The sequence below is a fragment of the Myxine glutinosa genome, chromosome 8, assembly GCF_964187855.1.
Source record: "Myxine glutinosa chromosome 8, kmMyxGlut1.1, whole genome shotgun sequence".
Classification (NCBI taxonomy): Eukaryota; Metazoa; Chordata; class Myxini; order Myxiniformes; family Myxinidae; genus Myxine; species Myxine glutinosa.
In genome coordinates, this window is record NC_136268.1 from 166,807,520 (window position 1) to 166,828,335 (window position 20,816).

Sequence of the window (20,816 nt, forward strand, 5' to 3'; positions counted from 1 at the left end):
GTGATTGATGCTGTGAAGAGAAACAGGTTGAGATGGTTTGGTCATGTGTTGAGGAAGGATGAAAGTGACTGGTTGAGAAGAGTGATGGAAATGAATGTAGAAGGAAGTAGAGGACGGGGAAGACCTAGAAAGACTTGGCTAGAGATGGTGGAAGAAGAAATGCGGGCAAGGGGGTTAACAAGGAGAGATGCAAAAAATAGGGCAAAATGGAGAAGATCGTCATGGGGCCCGCAAGGCTAACCCCCGCTCTAGCAGGGAAAATGGCCTTAAAATGCATGTTGTTGTTTTGTTTGCACTCTTTGCGTGGTTCATATGGTTGACCTGCATTGCTCAATAATACTTGTGCAATTCTACAATCAACCAAGAAGATCGATAAACGGCGAGAATCCAAAATGGAATCGAATAAGGTCAAATGAGTTGGGGCAGCACCATGGCAATATAAATCTCACTACTGCACTTGGTTTCCTTTTAAAATGTGATTTATGTAATGAACGTGAAAATGTAAGAGGTTGATGAATTAATAGAACCACTTTTAGAGGCCATTTTTCCCCGCAGAGCAGGGGTTGGCCTATTTCGGGCACAATGGTCCCCTTTTTGAAGCAATGTTTTATGGCCGGATGCCCTTCCTGCCGCCAACCCTGTTAGTCGCCTCTTGCGACACACAGGGAATTACCAGTGAGCTGGTACTCAATTTGCTGACCTCGGAAGGATGACAGGCTGTCAACTCCCCTGGCGTTAATTCAGCGATCGACCGGGATTCAAACCCAGGATCCTAGGATCCCAAGCGGGCACCCTAACTGCTAAGCCAATACCAGACTTCGGTCGATGAATTAATAATGGATCAAATCAAACAGATATAAATTGAAGAATAATTTAAGAAAATGATTCAACATGATATATATTATTTTATCTTTCCTAATCCACTATTTTAAAAAGATAAAAAGGAAGATTAAGTCATAACATGCATATTATGAGCATTGTTTAATATATCTAAAAGATGATCTGAGACACACCCTGGTCTTGGCATCAATTGTGGCTCCTCGATCCAGCAGTAGCTTCACCATGTTGGTGTTTCCTCTCTTTGCTGCCACGTGCAGAGGGGTGATGCCATTCTATAAAATGCAGGAAAATCAGCACAGCTTTGCCTCTCACAATGTGAAATCAATAGATGGGCCTTCTTTAAATTGTATCATCATCATTATCATCACAATACATAAACCATCCGCTCAGATCTCCAGTTACATTTCAACCCCTCCTTTGTCAAAAACTGTGTATTCCTTTCGTCCATCCGAGGGCATTTACAAATTCTATCTATCTCTATCTGGTTCAAGTACACATCGGCATAACTGGAAGACTTTCAGGATGTCAGAGCCAGCAGACATGTGCGTAGTGTGACCAATGTACCAATTTTGATGATAAATTATGCACACCCACAGATATTAACAAAAGTGTAACCGTATCAAGAACCACCCTCGTAATATTCATGAAGAATTCCACTTTGGCAATTATTGTACTTTGGTCACGATGATAACATTTACTATACTGAAACTCTTCCACCTTAACATTGCTGTAAAGAAGAGTACCCGTGCTTTGAAGTCCACAGCGGCACCCAGATTCAGAAGCAACGTAGCAACATTGATGTTTCCATAATGGGCAGTTATATGTAAGGGAGTGAAACCGCTCTGCAGGAAACAATTGTTACCACAAAGTCAAAACATGACATGGACATAACAATGGTCAGAATTACAAATGCCATTCCGCCTTCAGCCAAGATCTACAGCTCAAGAGATGATTCATGCTGTGCATTTTTTATGATAACAAGCTTTCCTGAATGTCTGTGTAATGTATTAAAACTACTGAAAGAGGATCAAGGTTGAATGCACATAAAAATCCACAGCAGCTTTGTTCAGGCACTGTGTCAAGGTGCATTCAGGCACTGTGTCAAGGTGCGTTCAGGCACTGTGTCAAGGTGCGTTCAGGCACTGTGTCAAGGTGCGTTCAGGCACTGTGTCAAGGTGCGTTCAGGCACTGTGTCAAGGTGCGTTCAGGCACTGTGTCAAGGTGCATTCAGGCACTGTGTCAAGGCGCGTTCAGGCACTGTGTCAAGCAACGGTACAAAAGGCCGGTGTGAAAAGATACGGGAAGGGCAAGAAAGAAGGGAAGGGTGGACAGTCAGTGTAGCGCACTCGGCAAGCGGTACCTCTGTGGTCTGATTCAGCATCATCTGGCATGGGCGAGTGAGCAAGCCAGGCAGCATGGAGAGACAGAAGGGCACAGACAGGTGGGATGAGTTAGCGCAGGACAACAGTCCCTCTTGGGGAAATGCGTAGCCACAGAGAAGCCCTGCTGCTGTAGCACACAAATGGTCATGTTTCAACTAGATTAGAGGGAAAATGCTTATGTGACTGAGCCCATAAGGATGTTGGAGAGTCCTTAACACGTCGAGTGCCGACTCTTGCTGGCAAGAAAATGCCCTGGATCATGTAGAACAAGCTTATTTCAGTTATAATCATTTATTTTCACGTTGTAGCCATCTCTTTATTTAGTCTTAGTTGAGCTGAAGTTGACTTTGTGCAGATATCATATTTACGCACTTTAGTGATTTTCATTATCGCATGTAATGGTACAACACAAATTTGATCATGATTATTACATTGATTTATGTTCACCGAAATACCAGCAGATCATGTGCTGTGTTATCTGGCATGGCAGCATATTCTGATTACCTAATCTTTCAACAAGAATACTCGTAGTACCAGAATCTGGTAAAACTAGCGCGACGAGAATACTCACTCGTAGTTAGCAATGAACATGTTAAAAATCAAGGTGTGCAAATGGTCCTGAGAATTTGGAAATAATTACGAAACGTCTCAGTTGAATTTTCATTTGTATAACTGCATATACCAAGGAAAATACCAAGGAGTATACCCGGCGCTGCCCGGGAAAAAAGTACCCAGCTATTTGAAATTATTTACAATATTACATTCATAAGAAGGTAGTGGTTTCGGGACGTGTTGGATTGACATTGAAAAGCTTTGGAGTCATTGGTCTCATGGTGGTTACCTTTTGTCTGCGGGTCAGCAGGAGCTCTACCTGACCCCACAACCCAATATAACCTTTATAACAGCCTTTCTGGCCTCAAAACGGCCTCAAGGCCAACGTGTGGTAGCTTAAAACCTTGCCCACATTCTGAAGTACCTACACCCAAAATGTGTGGCCTCTAGGTGCCTACAGTTCGATCAAGAAATAATAACGCACAGACAAACAAATACACAGACTAACACACAGACAAACAAATACACAAACACTCGAAATTGTTTATAAGATATATAGTGGGGTGCAAAAGTATGAGTCCAGTAGCAAATTTATTAAATTAGATTTGACAAGCGTAGCCTACCCATTGCTTCACTGACAGACCAATTAGTAGTCCTGTCTCCCCAAATACATTTACCCATGTGAAGAGAACATGAAAACCAAAATCACTTTCTCAGGTTTCTCATTAATCCTTAAGGATGGAGTAACACATTGCGATAGAGGAATCAAATTGTTACATGTAACCTTTGGCCAGGAGAACTCCCTCAACACCATTTGGGATTGATATAATTCGTTTATGTATTTTAATCCATAAATATTTTCCCAACAGTGTTGTAATGCACTCCAGAGCATAGTCAGACTGCTCACATAATTTTATCTTTCTCTCAAATCTATTCACTACTCATTTATTCATTGAAGACAAAGTGTCAGTCAATAATAACTCTATAATAATATTAAAGAATATGAATACCTATCTTCAATAAGATGACAAATTTGTGTTTGAAATTTAAGAAAGCTTGGCATTGATTAAGTGGACTTTTATATAAATACTAGCCGAATGCACCCAACGTTGCCCGGGTTCTTTTTGAATGAATTTACTACTATAATTCAGCTTTTACTCGTGGCCTTAGAAGATTGACGACTATAATTCAGCTCAGCTTTTAATTGCGAAATGGGCCCATCCCAGCCGAGGCGGCCTTGACCGGCCTCAGCAACTAGCCTATAACCTTCCCGGGGCCCGTCCAGACATTTTTGGTTCTTTTTGATTGAATTTACTACTATAATTCAGCTTTTACTTGCGGTCGTAGAAGATTGACTACTACAATTCAGCTCAGCTTTTAATTGCTAAATGGGCCCAGCCCAGCCGATGTGGGCCTTGACCGGCCTCGCCACCTAGCCTATAACCTTCCTGGGGCCCGTCCCGACATTTTTAGTTCTTTTTGAATGAATTTACTACTATAATTCAGCTTTTACTCACGGCCGTAGAAGATTGACTACTATAATTCAGCTCAGCTTTTAATTGCGAAATGGGCCCAGCCAGGCCGAAGCGGCTTCAACCAGCCTCGCCACCTAGCCTACAACCTTCGCAGGGCCCGTCCCGACATTTTTGGTTCTTTTTGATTGAATTTACTACTATAATTCAGCTTTTACTTGCGGCCGTAGAAGATTGACTACTACAATTCAGCTCAGCTGTTAATTGCGAAATGGGCCTAGCCCGGCCGAGGTGGGCCTCGACCGGCTTCGCCACCTAGCCACCTAGCCTATAACCTTCCCGGGGCCCGTCCGAGATTTTTAGTTATTTTGAATGAATTTACTACTATAATTCAGCTTTTACTCGCGGCCGTAGAAGATTGACTACTATAATTCAGCTCAGCTTTTAATTGCGAAATGGGCCCAGCCCGGCTGAGGTGGGCCTCAACCGGCCTCGCCACCAAGCCTATAACCTTCCCGGGACCCGTCCCGACATTTTTTGTTTTAGAGGTTTCCTCCTATCTTTCACCGTTCAGGAGATTAGCACGTGCAGACAAACAAACAAACAAACAAACAAAAACTTTCTTTTATATATATACACATACATACATACATACAGTGCATTCAGAAAGTATTCAGACCCCTTCACTTTTTTCATATTTTGTTATGTTGCAGCCTTAGGCTGAAATAGTTTAAATTCTTTTTTTCCCCTCATCAATCCACACTCAATACCCCAGAACGACAAAGAGAAAATAGGATTTTAGAAAGTTTTGCAAATTTATTAAATATGAAAAAACTGAAATATCACATTGACATAAGTATTCAGACCCTTTGCTGACACTTGAAATTTAGCTCAGGTGCCTCCCATTTCTCTTGATCATCTTTGAGATGTTTCTACACCTTGATTGGAGTCCACCTGTGGTAAATTCAATTGATTGGACATGATTTGGAAAGGCACACACCTGTCTATATAAGGTCTCACAGCTGACAATGCATATCAGAGCAAAAACCAAGCCATGAGGTCGAGGGAACTGCCTGCAGAGCTCAGAGACAGGATTGTGTCGAGGCACAGATCTGGGGAAGCCTACAAAAAAAATTCTGCTGCATTGAAGGTTCCCAAGAGCACAGTGGCCTCCATAATTCTTAAATGGAAAAAGTTTGGAACAACCAGAACTCTTCCTAGAGCTGGCCGCCCGGCCAAACTGAGCAATCGGGGGAGAAGGGCCTTGGTAAGAGAGGTGACCAAGAACCCGATGGTCACTCTGGCTGAACTCCAGAGATCCTGTGTAGAGATGGGAGAAACTTCGAGAAGGACAACCATCACTGCAACACTCCAACGATCTGGACTTTATGGCAGAGTGGCCAGACGGAAGCCAAACAGTTCAATCTTGGTTTCATCAGACCACAGAATCTTGTTTCTCACAGTCTGAGAGTCCTTTAGGTGCTATTTTGCAAACTCCAAGCAGGCTTTCATGTGTCTTTCACTGAAGAGAGGCTTCCGTCTTCTGTCACAATCAATTACAACGTCAAAAATGACAGTCATTTGAATGCAGGGAAGCTCTGTGGTTGGCAAGGACTTGGACCAATCCATGACGTGAACCGTCCCCAACGGAACTCAACGATTTCACTATCACACCACACTCAACGCCTCTGAGGAAGAGAACTGGTTTGCGTTTGAAACCTCTGGCTATTAATAAAGAACTTAAATTATTTTACTGCTAAGTGTGCTATCCTTTACAACACACACACACACACACACACACACACACACACACACACACACACACACACACAGACACACACACACACACACACACACACACACACACACACACGTACACACACACACACAGAGACACACACACACACATCTCGTTTTTTCATTTCTGTTCCTGACAATTCTGTCTCTCTCTCTTATTCACACAGACACACACACACACACACGTACACACACACATACACACACACGTACACACACACGTACACACACACGTACACACACACGTACACACACACACGCACACACACTACAATGTCTATTATCCACACGAGTCCATTCCTAGATCTGTACCGATAGTTGTTTTTTACGGTGTAGCCCTGAGCACAATACTGTCTGGAACAGCGCTTGTCTGTCCATCCAATGTATATATTTATGTATGTACCTCACAAATGTCCGCCAATCAGAGCTGAGGATCTGGTCACATGACAGGGAACAGAGTTTAGTAACCACTACAGTCGCATATTTTACGAAGAGGAAATATAACAACCTTCTGTGGAACGTTTTGGGGCCCCAGTGGGTGTCATAAGGCAGGTTTCAGAAATTCCTCAATACAATTATGATTTTGAACTGTGATCGACACAGGCCTTGCTCCCGAATCCGGAAGTGAACAGATGACGACGGTTCGCTGGTTTGATAATATCTCAATACAATCGTGATTTAATATCTCATTTTGATATATTAATACAATAGCATTCATTTGTGATTGGAATGATGAATGATGCTGTTTGGAATGAAAATAACGAGATATTGAGTTTAAAGCAGAATGAAGAAATGACCTAAGTGTTTCCATCCGTGACATCCGCGGATTCCACATTTGTAGTTTCGTCGTTGACTGGATAGAGCAACATTCAGACAGGGTACGTTTTGTGTCCAAGTCCTTCACGAACCCGCTATCAATGTCTGAATAACTCTTTCCACTGAAGGCGGCACAGGAATGTGGAATTTATTGAAATAAAATTAATACTTACATTCTTTGTTAACTGTTAACTGGTATCCCCACCCAGGTCAAACTATCATCTTCAACGAAAGCAGCGGTTTGGAACCTGGGGGTCGTTTGGGGTTTCCGGGGGTCATGGAGGGGTCATAAATAACATATCAATTTGTTGAGCCCATTTTTAGGAACCTAACAAAGGTACATACCACACACAGTATTTTGTTCGCGTATGCGCGTACGTCACGACCCCCAGGTTAAGAACCGCTGAACTAAAATAATCAAACAAGCCCGGCTACACCGCAGTTACACTATCGGTTTTGTTTTTGTGGCTAAGTGACGTCCGGAAAGAAAATACTGTCCTCTAGTAATAATACTCGCATATTTTATTTTCATATTATTGTGGAAGGAGAAAGGAAATACTATACATATAAAAACTGAACTTTATTATACTAGAAATCCAGAAACAATTTACAGAATACAAAAAATTAAAACAACAAGTACAAATACATTCAAAGTACACCGCCCCATGCCAAATAATTAAACAAGTACACATACATTCAAAGTACACCGCCCCCATGCCAAATAATGAAATATCCTACAGCGCAGCATTGCCGGGGCGCCTCTGGCGCCCGGCAATACCGCAGTGCACCTCATAGAGGCTGCATTGGGAGGAAGAGGTGTTCGCTAATTGATTGATTAATTGTATAATTAAAATCAATAAAAGATTATCACAAAATATTTTCATAATCAATTGGCTAATCGCATAACTAAACCAGTAGTGCTTCATCCAAAGATGTATCTTTTAGAAATTTAATTAAATAAGTCATTTATAAAAAATTAAATAATTAATTGATTACTCAATAAATAATTAATCGATTAATCAATAAATACTTAATAGATGAAATGATTAATCAATAAATAAAAAATATCCTTGATAGCCACATCACTTGGTCACTCATGTCCAAATATTAGCTTCCCAGCTCAAAAGGTGCCTGAGATATTGGCCAAATGAGAAAGAAAATAAATAAATGATTAATAATGAAAATAAATAAATAATAATCATAAAAAAATTAAATTATTAACCAATTTGGTGAGAGAACACATAAACTACCACTATTTCATCAGAATCTGTAACTTAAAAAAAAATTTTTTTTGTCATTAATCGAATAATTAAATAATTAATCGATTAATTGATTAATTAATAAATCAAAAATATCCTTTGCAGCCAAATCACCTGGTCATTGGCATGTCCAAATATCAGCTTCCTAACTCAAAAGGTGCCTGAGTTAATAATGGTCAGAAGAGAAATGAAATTTAATTAATTAAATAAGTACTTAATTAAACGCTAATAATTAAATAACTCCTCAATTAATTGATTATTCAAAAAACAAAAAATACCGTATTTGACAAAGGACTTGCTCACTACTGTGCCGAAATTTCAGCTTCCTAGCTCAAAGGATGGCTGAGATATCGCCCGGACAAACAAACAAGAAAACAAACAAGTACACATACATTCAAAGTACACCGCCCCATGCCAAATAATTAAATATGCTGCAGCGCGGCATTGCCGGGGCGCCTCCGGCGCCCGGCAATGCCGCAGTGCAGCTCATTGAGGCTGCATTGGGAGGGAGAGGTGTACACTAATTGATTGATTAATTGTATAATTAAAATCAATAAAAGATTATCACAAAATATTTTCATAATCAATTGGCTAATCGCATAACTAAACCAGTAGTGCTTCATCCAAAGATGTATCTTTTAGAAATTTAATTAAATAAGTCATTTATAAAAAATTAAATAATTAATTGATTACTCAATAAATAATTAATCGATTAATCAATAAATACTTAATAGATGAAATGATTAATCAATAAATAAAAAATATCCTTGATAGCCACATCACTTGGTCACTCATGTCCAAATATTAGCTTCCCAGCTCAAAAGGTGCCTGAGATATTGGCCAAATGAGAAAGAAAATAAATAAATGATTAATAATGAAAATAAATAAATAATAATCATAAAAAAATTAAATTATTAACCAATTTGGTGAGAGAACACATAAACTACCACTATTTCATCAGAATCTGTAACTTAAAAAAAAAAATTTTTTGTCATTAATCGAATAATTAAATAATTAATCGATTAATTGATTAATTAATAAATCAAAAATATCCTTTGCAGCCAAATCACCTGGTCATTGGCATGTCCAAATATCAGCTTCCTAACTCAAAAGGTGCCTGAGTTAATAATGGTCAGAAGAGAAATGAAATTTAATTAATTAAATAAGTACTTAATTAAACGCTAATAATTAAATAACTCCTCAATTAATTGATTATTCAAAAAACAAAAAATACCGTATTTGACAAAGGACTTGCTCACTACTGTGCCGAAATTTCAGCTTCCTAGCTCAAAGGATGGCTGAGATATCGCCCGGACAAACAAACAAGAAAACAAACAAACAAGAAAGAAACCAGAGTGAAAACTGAGTACTCTCTTTCAGCGTGCGTCACTGCCGAGCCCCCTTTGGTGCCCGTCAATGACGATTTGCAATGCCTGGAGATGGCATAGGAAAGGAGCGGTGTACAACAAACAAGAAAGAAACCAGAGTGAAAACTGAGTACTCTCTTTCAGCGTGCGTCACTGCCGAGCCCCCTTTGGTGCCCGTCAATGACGATTTGCAATGCCTGGAGATGGCATAGGAAAGGAGCGGTGTACAATATGCTGCAGCGCGGCATTGCCGGGGCGCCTCCGGCGCCCGGCAATACCGCAGTGCAGCTCATTGAGGCTGCATTGGGAGGGAGAGGTGTACACTAATTGATTGATTAATTGTATAATTAAAATCAATAAAAGATTATCACAAAATATTTTCATAATCAATTGGCTAATCGCATAACTAAACCAGTAGTGCTTCATCCGAAGATGTATCTTTTAGAAATTTAATTAAATAAGTCATTTATAAAAAATTAAATAATTAATTGATTACTCAATAAATAATTAATCGATTAATCAATAAATACTTAATAGATGAAATGATTAATCAATAAATCAAAAATATCCTTGATAGCCCACATCACTTGGTCACTCATGTCCAAATATTAGCTTCCCAGCTCAAAAGGTGCCTGAGATATTGGCCAAATGAGAAAGAAAATAAATAAATGATTAATAATGAAAATAAATAAATAATAATCATAAAAAAATTAAATTATTAATCAATTTGGTCAGAGAACACATAAACTACCACTATTTCATCAGAATCTGTAACTTAAAAAAAAAAAAATTTTTTGTCATTAATCGAATAATTAAATAATTAATCGATTAATTGATTAATTAATAAATCAAAAATATCCTTTGCAGCCAAATCACCTGGTCATTGGCATGTCCAAATATCAGCTTCCTAACTCAAAAGGTGCCTGAGTTAATAATGGTCAGAAGATAAATGAAATTTAATTAATTAAATAAGTACTTAATTAAACGCTAATAATTAAATAACTCCTCAATTAATTGATTATTCAAAAAACAAAAAATACCGTATTTGACAAAGGACTTGCTCACTACTGTGCCGAAATTTCAGCTTCCTAGCTCAAAGGATGGCTGAGATATCGTCCGGACAACCAAGAAAGAAAACAAACAAACAAGAAAACAAACAAGTACACATACATTCAAAGTACACCGCCCCATGCCAAATAATTAAATATGCTGCAGCGCGGCATTGCCGGGGCGCCTCCGGCGCCCGGCAATACCGCAGTGCAGCTCATTGAGGCTGCATTGGGAGGGAGAGGTGTACACTAATTGATTGATTAATTGTATAATTAAAATCAATAAAAGATTATCACAAAATATTTTCATAATCAATTGGCTAATCGCATAACTAAACCAGTAGTGCTTCATCCGAAGATGTATCTTTTAGAAATTTAATTAAATAAGTCATTTATAAAAAATTAAATAATTAATTGATTACTCAATAAATAATTAATCGATTAATCAATAAATACTTAATAGATGAAATGATTAATCAATAAATCAAAAATATCCTTGATAGCCACATCACTTGGTCACTCATGTCCAAATATTAGCTTCCCAGCTCAAAAGGTGCCTGAGATATTGGCCAAATGAGAAAGAAAATAAATAAATGATTAATAATGAAAATAAATAAATAATAATCATTAAAAAATTAAATTATTAATCAATTTGGTCAGAGAACACATAAACTACCACTATTTCATCAGAATCTGTAACTTAAAAAAAAAAAATTTTTTTGTCATTAATCGAATAATTAAATAATTAATCGATTAATTGATTAATTAATAAATCAAAAATATCCTTTGCAGCCAAATCACCTGGTCATTGGCATGTCCAAATATCAGCTTCCTAACTCAAAAGGTGCCTGAGTTAATAATGGTCAGAAGATAAATGAAATTTAATTAATTAAATAAGTACTTAATTAAACGCTAATAATTAAATAACTCCTCAATTAATTGATTATTCAAAAAACAAAAAATACCGTATTTGACAAAGGACTTGCTCACTACTGTGCCGAAATTTCAGCTTCCTAGCTCAAAGGATGGCTGAGATATCGTCCGGACAACCAAGAAAGAAAGAAAACAAGAAAACAACCAGAGTGAAAACTGAGTACTCTCTTTCAGCGTGCGTCACTGCCGAGCCCCCTTCGGTGCCCAGCAATGACGATTTGCAATGCCTGGAGATGGCATAGGAAAGGTGCGGTGTACAACAAGTACACATACATTCAAAGTACACCGCCCCATGCCAAATAATTAAATATGCTGCAGCGCGGCATTGCCGGGGCGCCTCCGGCGCCCGGCAATACCGCAGTGCAGCTCATTGAGGCTGCATTGGGAGGGAGAGGTGTACACTAATTGATTGATTAATTGTATAATTAAAATCAATAAAAGATTATCACAAAATATTTTCATAATCAATTGGCTAATCGCATAACTAAACCACTAGTGCTTCATCCGAAGATGTATCTTTTAGAAATTTAATTAAATAAGTCATTTATAAAAAATTAAATAATTAATTGATTACTCAATAAATAATTAATCGATTAATCAATAAATAATTAATAGATGAAATGATTAATCAATAAATCAAAAATATCCTTGATAGCCACATCACTTGGTCACTTATGTCCAAATATTAGCTTCCCAGCTCAAAAGGTGCCTGAGATATTGGCCAAATGAGAAAGAAAATAAATAAATGATTAATAATGAAAATAAATAAATAATAATCATAAAAAAATTAAATTGGTAATCAATTTGGTCAGAGAACACATAAACTACCACTATTTCATCAGAATCTGTAACTTTAAAAAAAAATTTTTTTGGGTCATTAATCGAATAATTAAATAATTAATCGATTAATTGATTAATTAATAAATCAAAAATATCCTTTGCAGCCAAATCACCTGGTCATTGGCATGTCCAAATATCAGCTTCCTAACTCAAAAGGTGCCTGAGTTAATAATGGTCAGAAGAGAAATGAAATTTAATTAATTCAATAAGTACTTAATTAAACGCTAATAATTAAATAACTCCTCAATTTATTGATTATTCAAAAAACAAAAAATACCGTATTTGACAAAGGACTTGCTCACTACTGTGCCGAAATTTCAGCTTCCTAGCTCAAAGGATGGCTGAGATATCGCCCGGACAACCAAGAAAACAAGAAACCAGAGTGAAAACTGAGTACTCTCTTTCAGCGTGCGTCACTGCCGAGCCCCCTTTGGTGCCCGGCAATGACGATTTGCAATGCCTGGAGATGGCATAGGAAAGGAGCGGTGTACAACAAGAAAACAAACAAGAAACCAGAGTGAAAACTGAGTACTCTCTTTCAGCGTGCGTCACTGCCGAGCCCCCTTTGGTGCCCGGCAATGACGATTTGCAATGCCTGGAGATGGCATAGGAAAGGAGCGGTGTACAACAAGAAACCAGAGTGAAAACTGAGTACTCTCTTTCAGCGTGCGTCACTGCCGAGCCCCCTTTGGTGCCCGGCAATGACGATTTGCAATGCCTGGAGATGGCATAGGAAAGGAGCGGTGTACAATAAATACTTAATAGATGAAATGATTAATCAATAAATCAAAAATATCCTTGATAGCCACATCACTTGGTCACTCATGTCCAAATATTAGCTTCCCAGCTCAAAAGGTGCCTGAGATATTGGCCAAATGAGAAAGAAAATAAATAAATGATTAATAATGAAAATAAATAAATAATAATCATAAAAAAATTAAATTATTAATCAATTTGGTCAGAGAACACATAAACTACCACTATTTCATCAGAATCTGTAACTTAAAAAAAAAAAATTTTTTTGTCATTAATCGAATAATTAAATAATTAATCGATTAATTGATTAATTAATAAATCAAAAATATCCTTTGCAGCCAAATCACCTGGTCATTGGCATGTCCAAATATCAGCTTCCTAACTCAAAAGGTGCCTGAGTTAATAATGGTCAGAAGATAAATGAAATTTAATTAATTAAATAAGTACTTAATTAAACGCTAATAATTAAATAACTCCTCAATTAATTGATTATTCAAAAAACAAAAAATACCGTATTTGACAAAGGACTTGCTCACTACTGTGCCGAAATTTCAGCTTCCTAGCTCAAAGGATGGCTGAGATATCGTCCGGACAACCAAGAAAACAAACAAGTACACATACATTCAAAGTACACCGCCCCATGCCAAATAATTAAATATGCTGCAGCGCGGCATTGCCGGGGCGCCTCCGGCGCCCGGCAATACCGCAGTGCAGCTCATTGAGGCTGCATTGGGAGGGAGAGGTGTACACTAATTGATTGATTAATTGTATAATTAAAATCAATAAAAGATTATCACAAAATATTTTCATAATCAATTGGCTAATCGCATAACTAAACCACTAGTGCTTCATCCGAAGATGTATCTTTTAGAAATTTAATTAAATAAGTCATTTATAAAAAATTAAATAATTAATTGATTACTCAATAAATAATTAATCGATTAATCAATAAATAATTAATAGATGAAATGATTAATCAATAAATCAAAAATATCCTTGATAGCCACATCACTTGGTCACTCATGTCCAAATATTAGCTTCCCAGCTCAAAAGGTGCCTGAGATATTGGCCAAATGAGAAAGAAAATAAATAAATGATTAATAATGAAAATAAATAAATAATAATCATAAAAAAATTAAATTAGTAATCAATTTGGTCAGAGAACACATAAACTACCACTATTTCATCAGAATCTGTAACTTAAAAAAAAAAATTTTTTTGGTCATTAATCGAATAATTAAATAATTAATCGATTAATTGATTAATTAATAAATCAAAAATATCCTTTGCAGCCAAATCACCTGGTCATTGGCATGTCCAAATATCAGCTTCCTAACTCAAAAGGTGCCTGAGTTAATAATGGTCAGAAGAGAAATGAAATTTAATTAATTAAATAAGTACTTAATTAAACGCTAATAATTAAATAACTCCTCAATTAATTGATTATTCAAAAAACAAAAAATACCGTATTTGACAAAGGACTTGCTCACTACTGTGCCGAAATTTCAGCTTCCTAGCTCAAAGGATGGCTGAGATATCGCCCGGACAACCAAGAAAACAAACAAACAAGAAAACAAGAAACCAGAGTGAAAACTGAGTACTCTCTTTCAGCGTGCGTCACTGCCGAGCCCCCTTTGGTGCCCGGCAATGACGATTTGCAATGCCTGGAGATGGCATAGGAAAGGAGCGGTGTACAACAAACAAGTACACATACATTCAAAGTACACCGCCCCATGCCAAATAATTAAATATGCTGCAGCGCGGCATTGCCGGGGCGCCTCCGGCGCCCGGCAATACCGCAGTGCAGCTCATTGAGGCTGCATTGGGAGGGAGAGGTGTACACTAATTGATTGATTAATTGTATAATTAAAATCAATAAAAGATTATCACAAAATATTTTCATAATCAATTGGCTAATCGCATAACTAAACCAGTAGTGCTTCATCCGAAGATGTATCTTTTAGAAATTTAATTAAATAAGTCATTTATAAAAAATTAAATAATTAATTGATTACTCAATAAATAATTAATCGATTAATCAATAAATACTTAATAGATGAAATGATTAATCAATAAATCAAAAATATCCTTGATAGCCACATCACTTGGTCACTCATGTCCAAATATTAGCTTCCCAGCTCAAAAGGTGCCTGAGATATTGGCCAAATGAGAAAGAAAATAAATAAATGATTAATAATGAAAATAAATAAATAATAATCATAAAAAAATTAAATTATTAATCAATTTGGTCAGAGAACACATAAACTACCACTATTTCATCAGAATCTGTAACTTAAAAAAAAAAAATTTTTTTGTCATTAATCGAATAATTAAATAATTAATCGATTAATTGATTAATTAATAAATCAAAAATATCCTTTGCAGCCAAATCACCTGGTCATTGGCATGTCCAAATATCAGCTTCCTAACTCAAAAGGTGCCTGAGTTAATAATGGTCAGAAGATAAATGAAATTTAATTAATTAAATAAGTACTTAATTAAACGCTAATAATTAAATAACTCCTCAATTAATTGATTATTCAAAAAACAAAAAATACCGTATTTGACAAAGGACTTGCTCACTACTGTGCCGAAATTTCAGCTTCCTAGCTCAAAGGATGGCTGAGATATCGTCCGGACAACCAAGAAAGAAAGAAAACAAGAAAACAACCAGAGTGAAAACTGAGTACTCTCTTTCAGCGTGCGTCACTGCCGAGCCCCCTTCGGTGCCCAGCAATGACGATTTGCAATGCCTGGAGATGGCATAGGAAAGGTGCGGTGTACAACAAGAAAACAAGAAACCAGAGTGAAAACTGAGTACTCTCTTTCAGCGTGCGTCACTGCCGAGCCCCCTTTGGTGCCCGGCAATGACGATTTGCAATGCCTGGAGATGGCATAGGAAAGGAGCGGTGTACAACAAGTACACATACATTCAAAGTACACCGCCCCATGCCAAATAATTAAATATGCTGCAGCGCGGCATTGCCGGGGTGCCTCCGGCGCCCGGCAATACCGCAGTGCAGCTCATTGAGGCTGCATTGGGAGGGAGAGGTGTACACTAATTGATTGATTAATTGTATAATTAAAATCAATAAAAGATTATCACAAAATATTTTCATAATCAATTGGCTAATCGCATAACTAAACCAGTAGTGCTTCATCCGAAGATGTATCTTTTAGAAATTTAATTAAATAAGTCATTTATAAAAAATTAAATAATTAATTGATTACTCAATAAATAATTAATCGATTAATCAATAAATACTTAATAGATGAAATGGTTAATCAATAAATCAAAAATATCCTTGATAGCCACATCACTTGGTCACTCATGTCCAAATATTAGCTTCCCAGCTCAAAAGGTGCCTGAGATATTGGCCAAATGAGAAAGAAAATAAATAAATGATTAATAATGAAAATAAATAAATAATAATCATAAAAAAATTAAATTATTAATCAATTTGGTCAGAGAACACATAAACTACCACTATTTCATCAGAATCTGTAACTTAAAAAAAAAAATTTTTTTTGTCATTAATCGAATAATTAAATAATTAATCGATTAATTGATTAATTAATAAATCAAAAATATCCTTTGCAGCCAAATCACCTGGTCATTGGCATGTCCAAATATCAGCTTCCTAACTCAAAAGGTGCCTGAGTTAATAATGGTCAGAAGATAAATGAAATTTAATTAATTAAATAAGTACTTAATTAAACGCTAATAATTAAATAACTCCTCAATTAATTGATTATTCAAAAAACAAAAAATACCGTATTTGACAAAGGACTTGCTCACTACTGTGCCGAAATTTCAGCTTCCTAGCTCAAAGGATGGCTGAGATATCGTCCGGACAACCAAGAAAGAAAACAAGAAACCAGAGTGAAAACTGAGTACTCTCTTTCAGCGTGCGTCACTGCCGAGCCCCCTTTGGTGCCCGGCAATGACGATTTGCAATGCCTGGAGATGGCATAGGAAAGGAGCGGTGTACAACAAGAAACCAGAGTGAAAACTGAGTACTCTCTTTCAGCGTGCGTCACTGCCGAGCCCCCTTTGGTGCCCGGCAATGACGATTTGCAATGCCTGGAGATGGCATAGGAAAGGAGCGGTGTACAACCAGAAAGAAAACAAGAAGAAAAAAAAAACAACAAACAAACAAACAACCAGAGTGAAAACTGAGTACTCTCTTTCAGCGTGCGTCACTGCCGAGCCCCCTTCAGTGCCCGGCAATGACGATTTGCAATGCCTGGAGATGGCATAGGAAAGGAGCGGTGTACAATACAGTTCAAACATGATGGCTTGCAGTAATTTACATGGAGGTCTCGAATCGAAAACACAGGACCACACACTGGACTTACTCCCAAGGATCTAATGGAAAACACAGGACCACACAATGGACGTACTCCCAAGAATCTAATGGAAAACACAGGACCACACACTGGACATACTCCCAAGGATCTAATGGAAAACACAGGACCACACACTGGACTTACTCCCAAGGACCTAATCGAAAACACAGGACCACACACTGGACATACTCCCAAGGATCTAATCGAAAACACAGGACCACACACAGGACTTACTCCCAAGGATCTAATAGAAAACACAGGATCACACACTGGACTTACTCCCAAGGATCTAATGGAAAACACAGGACCACACAATGGACTTACTCCCAAGGATCTAATCGAAAACACAGGACCACACACTGGACTTACTCCCAAGAATCTAATGGAAAACACAGGACCACACACTGGACATACTCCCAAGGATCTAATCGAAAACACAGGACCACACACAGGACTTACTCCCAAGGATCTAATAGAAAACACAGGCTCACACACTGGACTTACTCCCAAGGATCTAATGGAAAACACAGGACCACACAATGGACTTACTCCCAAGGATCTAATCGAAAACACAGGACCACACACTGGACTTACTCCCAAGGACATAATCGAAAACACAGGACCACACACTGGACATACTCCCAAGGATCTAATCGAAAACACAGGACTACACACAGGACTTACTCCCAAGGATCTAATAGAAAACACAGGATCACACACTGGACATACTCCCAAGGATCTAATGGAAAACACAGGAGCACACACTGGACTTACTCCCAAGGATCTAATCGAAAACACAGGTCCACACACTGGACTTACTCCCAAGGATCTAATCGAAAACACAGGACCACACACTGGACTTACTCCCAAGGATCTAATAGAAAGCACAGGACCACACACTGGACTTACTCCCAAGGATCTAATAGAAAACACAGGACCACACACTGGACTTACTCCCGAGGATCTAATGTAAAACACAGGACCACACACTGGACTTACTCGCAAGGATCTAATAGAAAACACAGGACCACACACTGGACGTACTCCCGAGGATGTAATCGAAAACACAGGACCACACTGGACTTACTCTCGAGGCTCTAATAGAAAACACAGGACCACACACTGGACGTACTCCCGAGGATGTAATCGAAAACACAGGACCACACTGGACTTACACTCGAGGATCTAATAGAAAACACAGGACCACACACTGGACATACTCCCGAGGATCTAATAGAAAACACAGGACCACACACTGGACTTACTCCCAAGGATCTAATAGAAAACACAGGACCACACACTGGACGTACTCCCGAGGATCTAATCGAAAACACAGGACCACACTGGACTTACTCTCGAGGATCTAATAGAAAACACAGGACCACACACTGGACTTACTCCCAAGGACCTAATCGAAAACACAGGACCACACACTGGACATACTCCCGAGGATCTAATCGAAAACACAGGACCACACACTGGACATACTCCCGAGGATCTAATCGAAAACACAGGACCACACACTGGACTTACTCTCGAGGATCTAATCGAAAACACAGGATCACACACTGGACTTACTCCCGAGGATCTAATAGAAAACACAGGACCACACACTGGACTTACTCCCGAGGATCTAATAGAAAACACAGGACCACACACTGGACTTACTCCCGAGGATCTAATAGAAAACACAGGACCACACACTGGACTTACTCCCGAGGATCTAATAGAAAACACAGGACCACACACTGGACTTACTCCCAAGGATTGAGCTTAAACCATTCATTTGTCGCTTTATTCATGAGAAAAAGCTGAGAACCTTGAAGCATTTGTTGTTCTGTTGTGCTCTTGATGGACATGCAACTGTTTGGTTTTATCTTGCTCTCGCAACATCGTACACAGTGTGGAGACCGATGCCAAGAGATTCAGAAATGGATGCTGCACTTTTACAATCCTCAAGTGCCTTATGAGCTTGAGTGTGCAATCTATCGTTAGCACAGACACTTCCTCTTTGCCTTTGAAGCACAAGAGTACTAGACTAGACGATGGTGTAGCACTATCAAGCAAACCTTTGGGTCCCATAACTCTTAAGAGTGAAGGTTAAAAAGCAAAATGGCTCGTGAATCGTGTGGTTGTTCCGCAGGAAGTGAGCACGGGGGATGCTTTGTTATGATATGCCAAATGCCCCTAACATTGATTGGTCGAGTTATTAGGAAACGCTCACACTTTCATATGATTGGGTGATCTCCTGGGTGATCTGTGTGTGCCAATTTTATGTGAATACTTGATGTTTGCAGTTTGTTGATATGTGAATAGTTGAGAGTCGACGGTATATACATACAGTGCATTCAGAAAGTATTCAGACCCCTTCACTTTTTTCACATTTTGTTATGTTGCAGCCTTATGCTGAAATCGTTTATATTCATTTTTTCCCTCATCAATCTCCACTCAATACCCCATAATGACAAAGAGAAAACAGGATTTTAGAAAGTTTTGCAAATTTATTAAAAATAAAAAACTGAAATATCACATTTACATAAGTATTCAGACCCTTTGCTATGACACTTGAAATTTAGCTCAGGTGCTTCCCATTTCTCTTGATCATCTTTGAGATGTTTCTACACCTTGATTGGAGTCCACCTGTGGTAAATTCAATTGATTGGACATGATTTGGAAAGGCACACACCTGTCTATATAAGGTCTCACAGCCAACAATGCATATCAGAGCAAAAACCAAGCGATGAGGTCGAAGGAACTGCCTGCAGAGCTCAGAGACAGGATTGTGTCGAGGCACAGATCTGGAGAAGCCTACAAAAAAATCTCTGCTGCATTGAAGGTTCCCAAGAGAACAGTGGCCTCCATAATTCTTAAATGGAAGAAGTTTGGAACAACCAGGACTCTTCCTAGAGCTGGCCGCCCGGACAAACTGAGCAATCGGGGGAGAAGGGCCTTGGTAAGAGAGGTGACCAAAACCTGATGGTCACTCTGGCTGAGCTCCAGAGATCCTGTGTGGAGATGGGAGAAACTTCCAGAAGGACAACCATCACTGCAACACTCCACCGATCTGGGCTTTATGGCAGAGTGGCCAGACAGAAGCCTCTCCTCAGTGAAAGACACATGAAAGCCCACTTGGAGTTTGCAAAAAAAGCACCGAAAGGACTCTCAGACTGTGAGAAACAAGATTCTGTGGTCTGATGAGACCAAGATTGAACTGTTTGGCTTCCGTAACAAATAAACTTTTACACGCTGGCGAGGACATGTTTAAGAGTGTGTTTAAATAACAAATAACTTTTACACGTTGTCGAGGGCATGTTTAAAATGTGTTTAAATAACAAATAAACTTTTGCACGTTGGTGAGGACATGTTTAAGAATGTGTTTAAATAACAAATAAACTTTTGCACG

General features: G+C 38.3%; 1 protein-coding gene across 1 annotated transcript in view; it reads right to left on the reverse strand.

Moving 5' to 3' along the window:
• LOC137433066 (ankyrin-3) overlaps positions 1-20,816 on the reverse strand; it is a 482,046-nt gene that overhangs the window by 271,096 nt on the left and 190,134 nt on the right. The window contains exons 7-8 of the mRNA XM_078784014.1: positions 1,584-1,682; positions 1,014-1,112 (exon numbers count right to left, since the gene is read on the reverse strand). Coding sequence (XP_078640140.1) covers positions 1,014-1,112; positions 1,584-1,682 — 198 coding nt within the window. The remainder of the gene's footprint in view (positions 1-1,013; positions 1,113-1,583; positions 1,683-20,816) is intronic.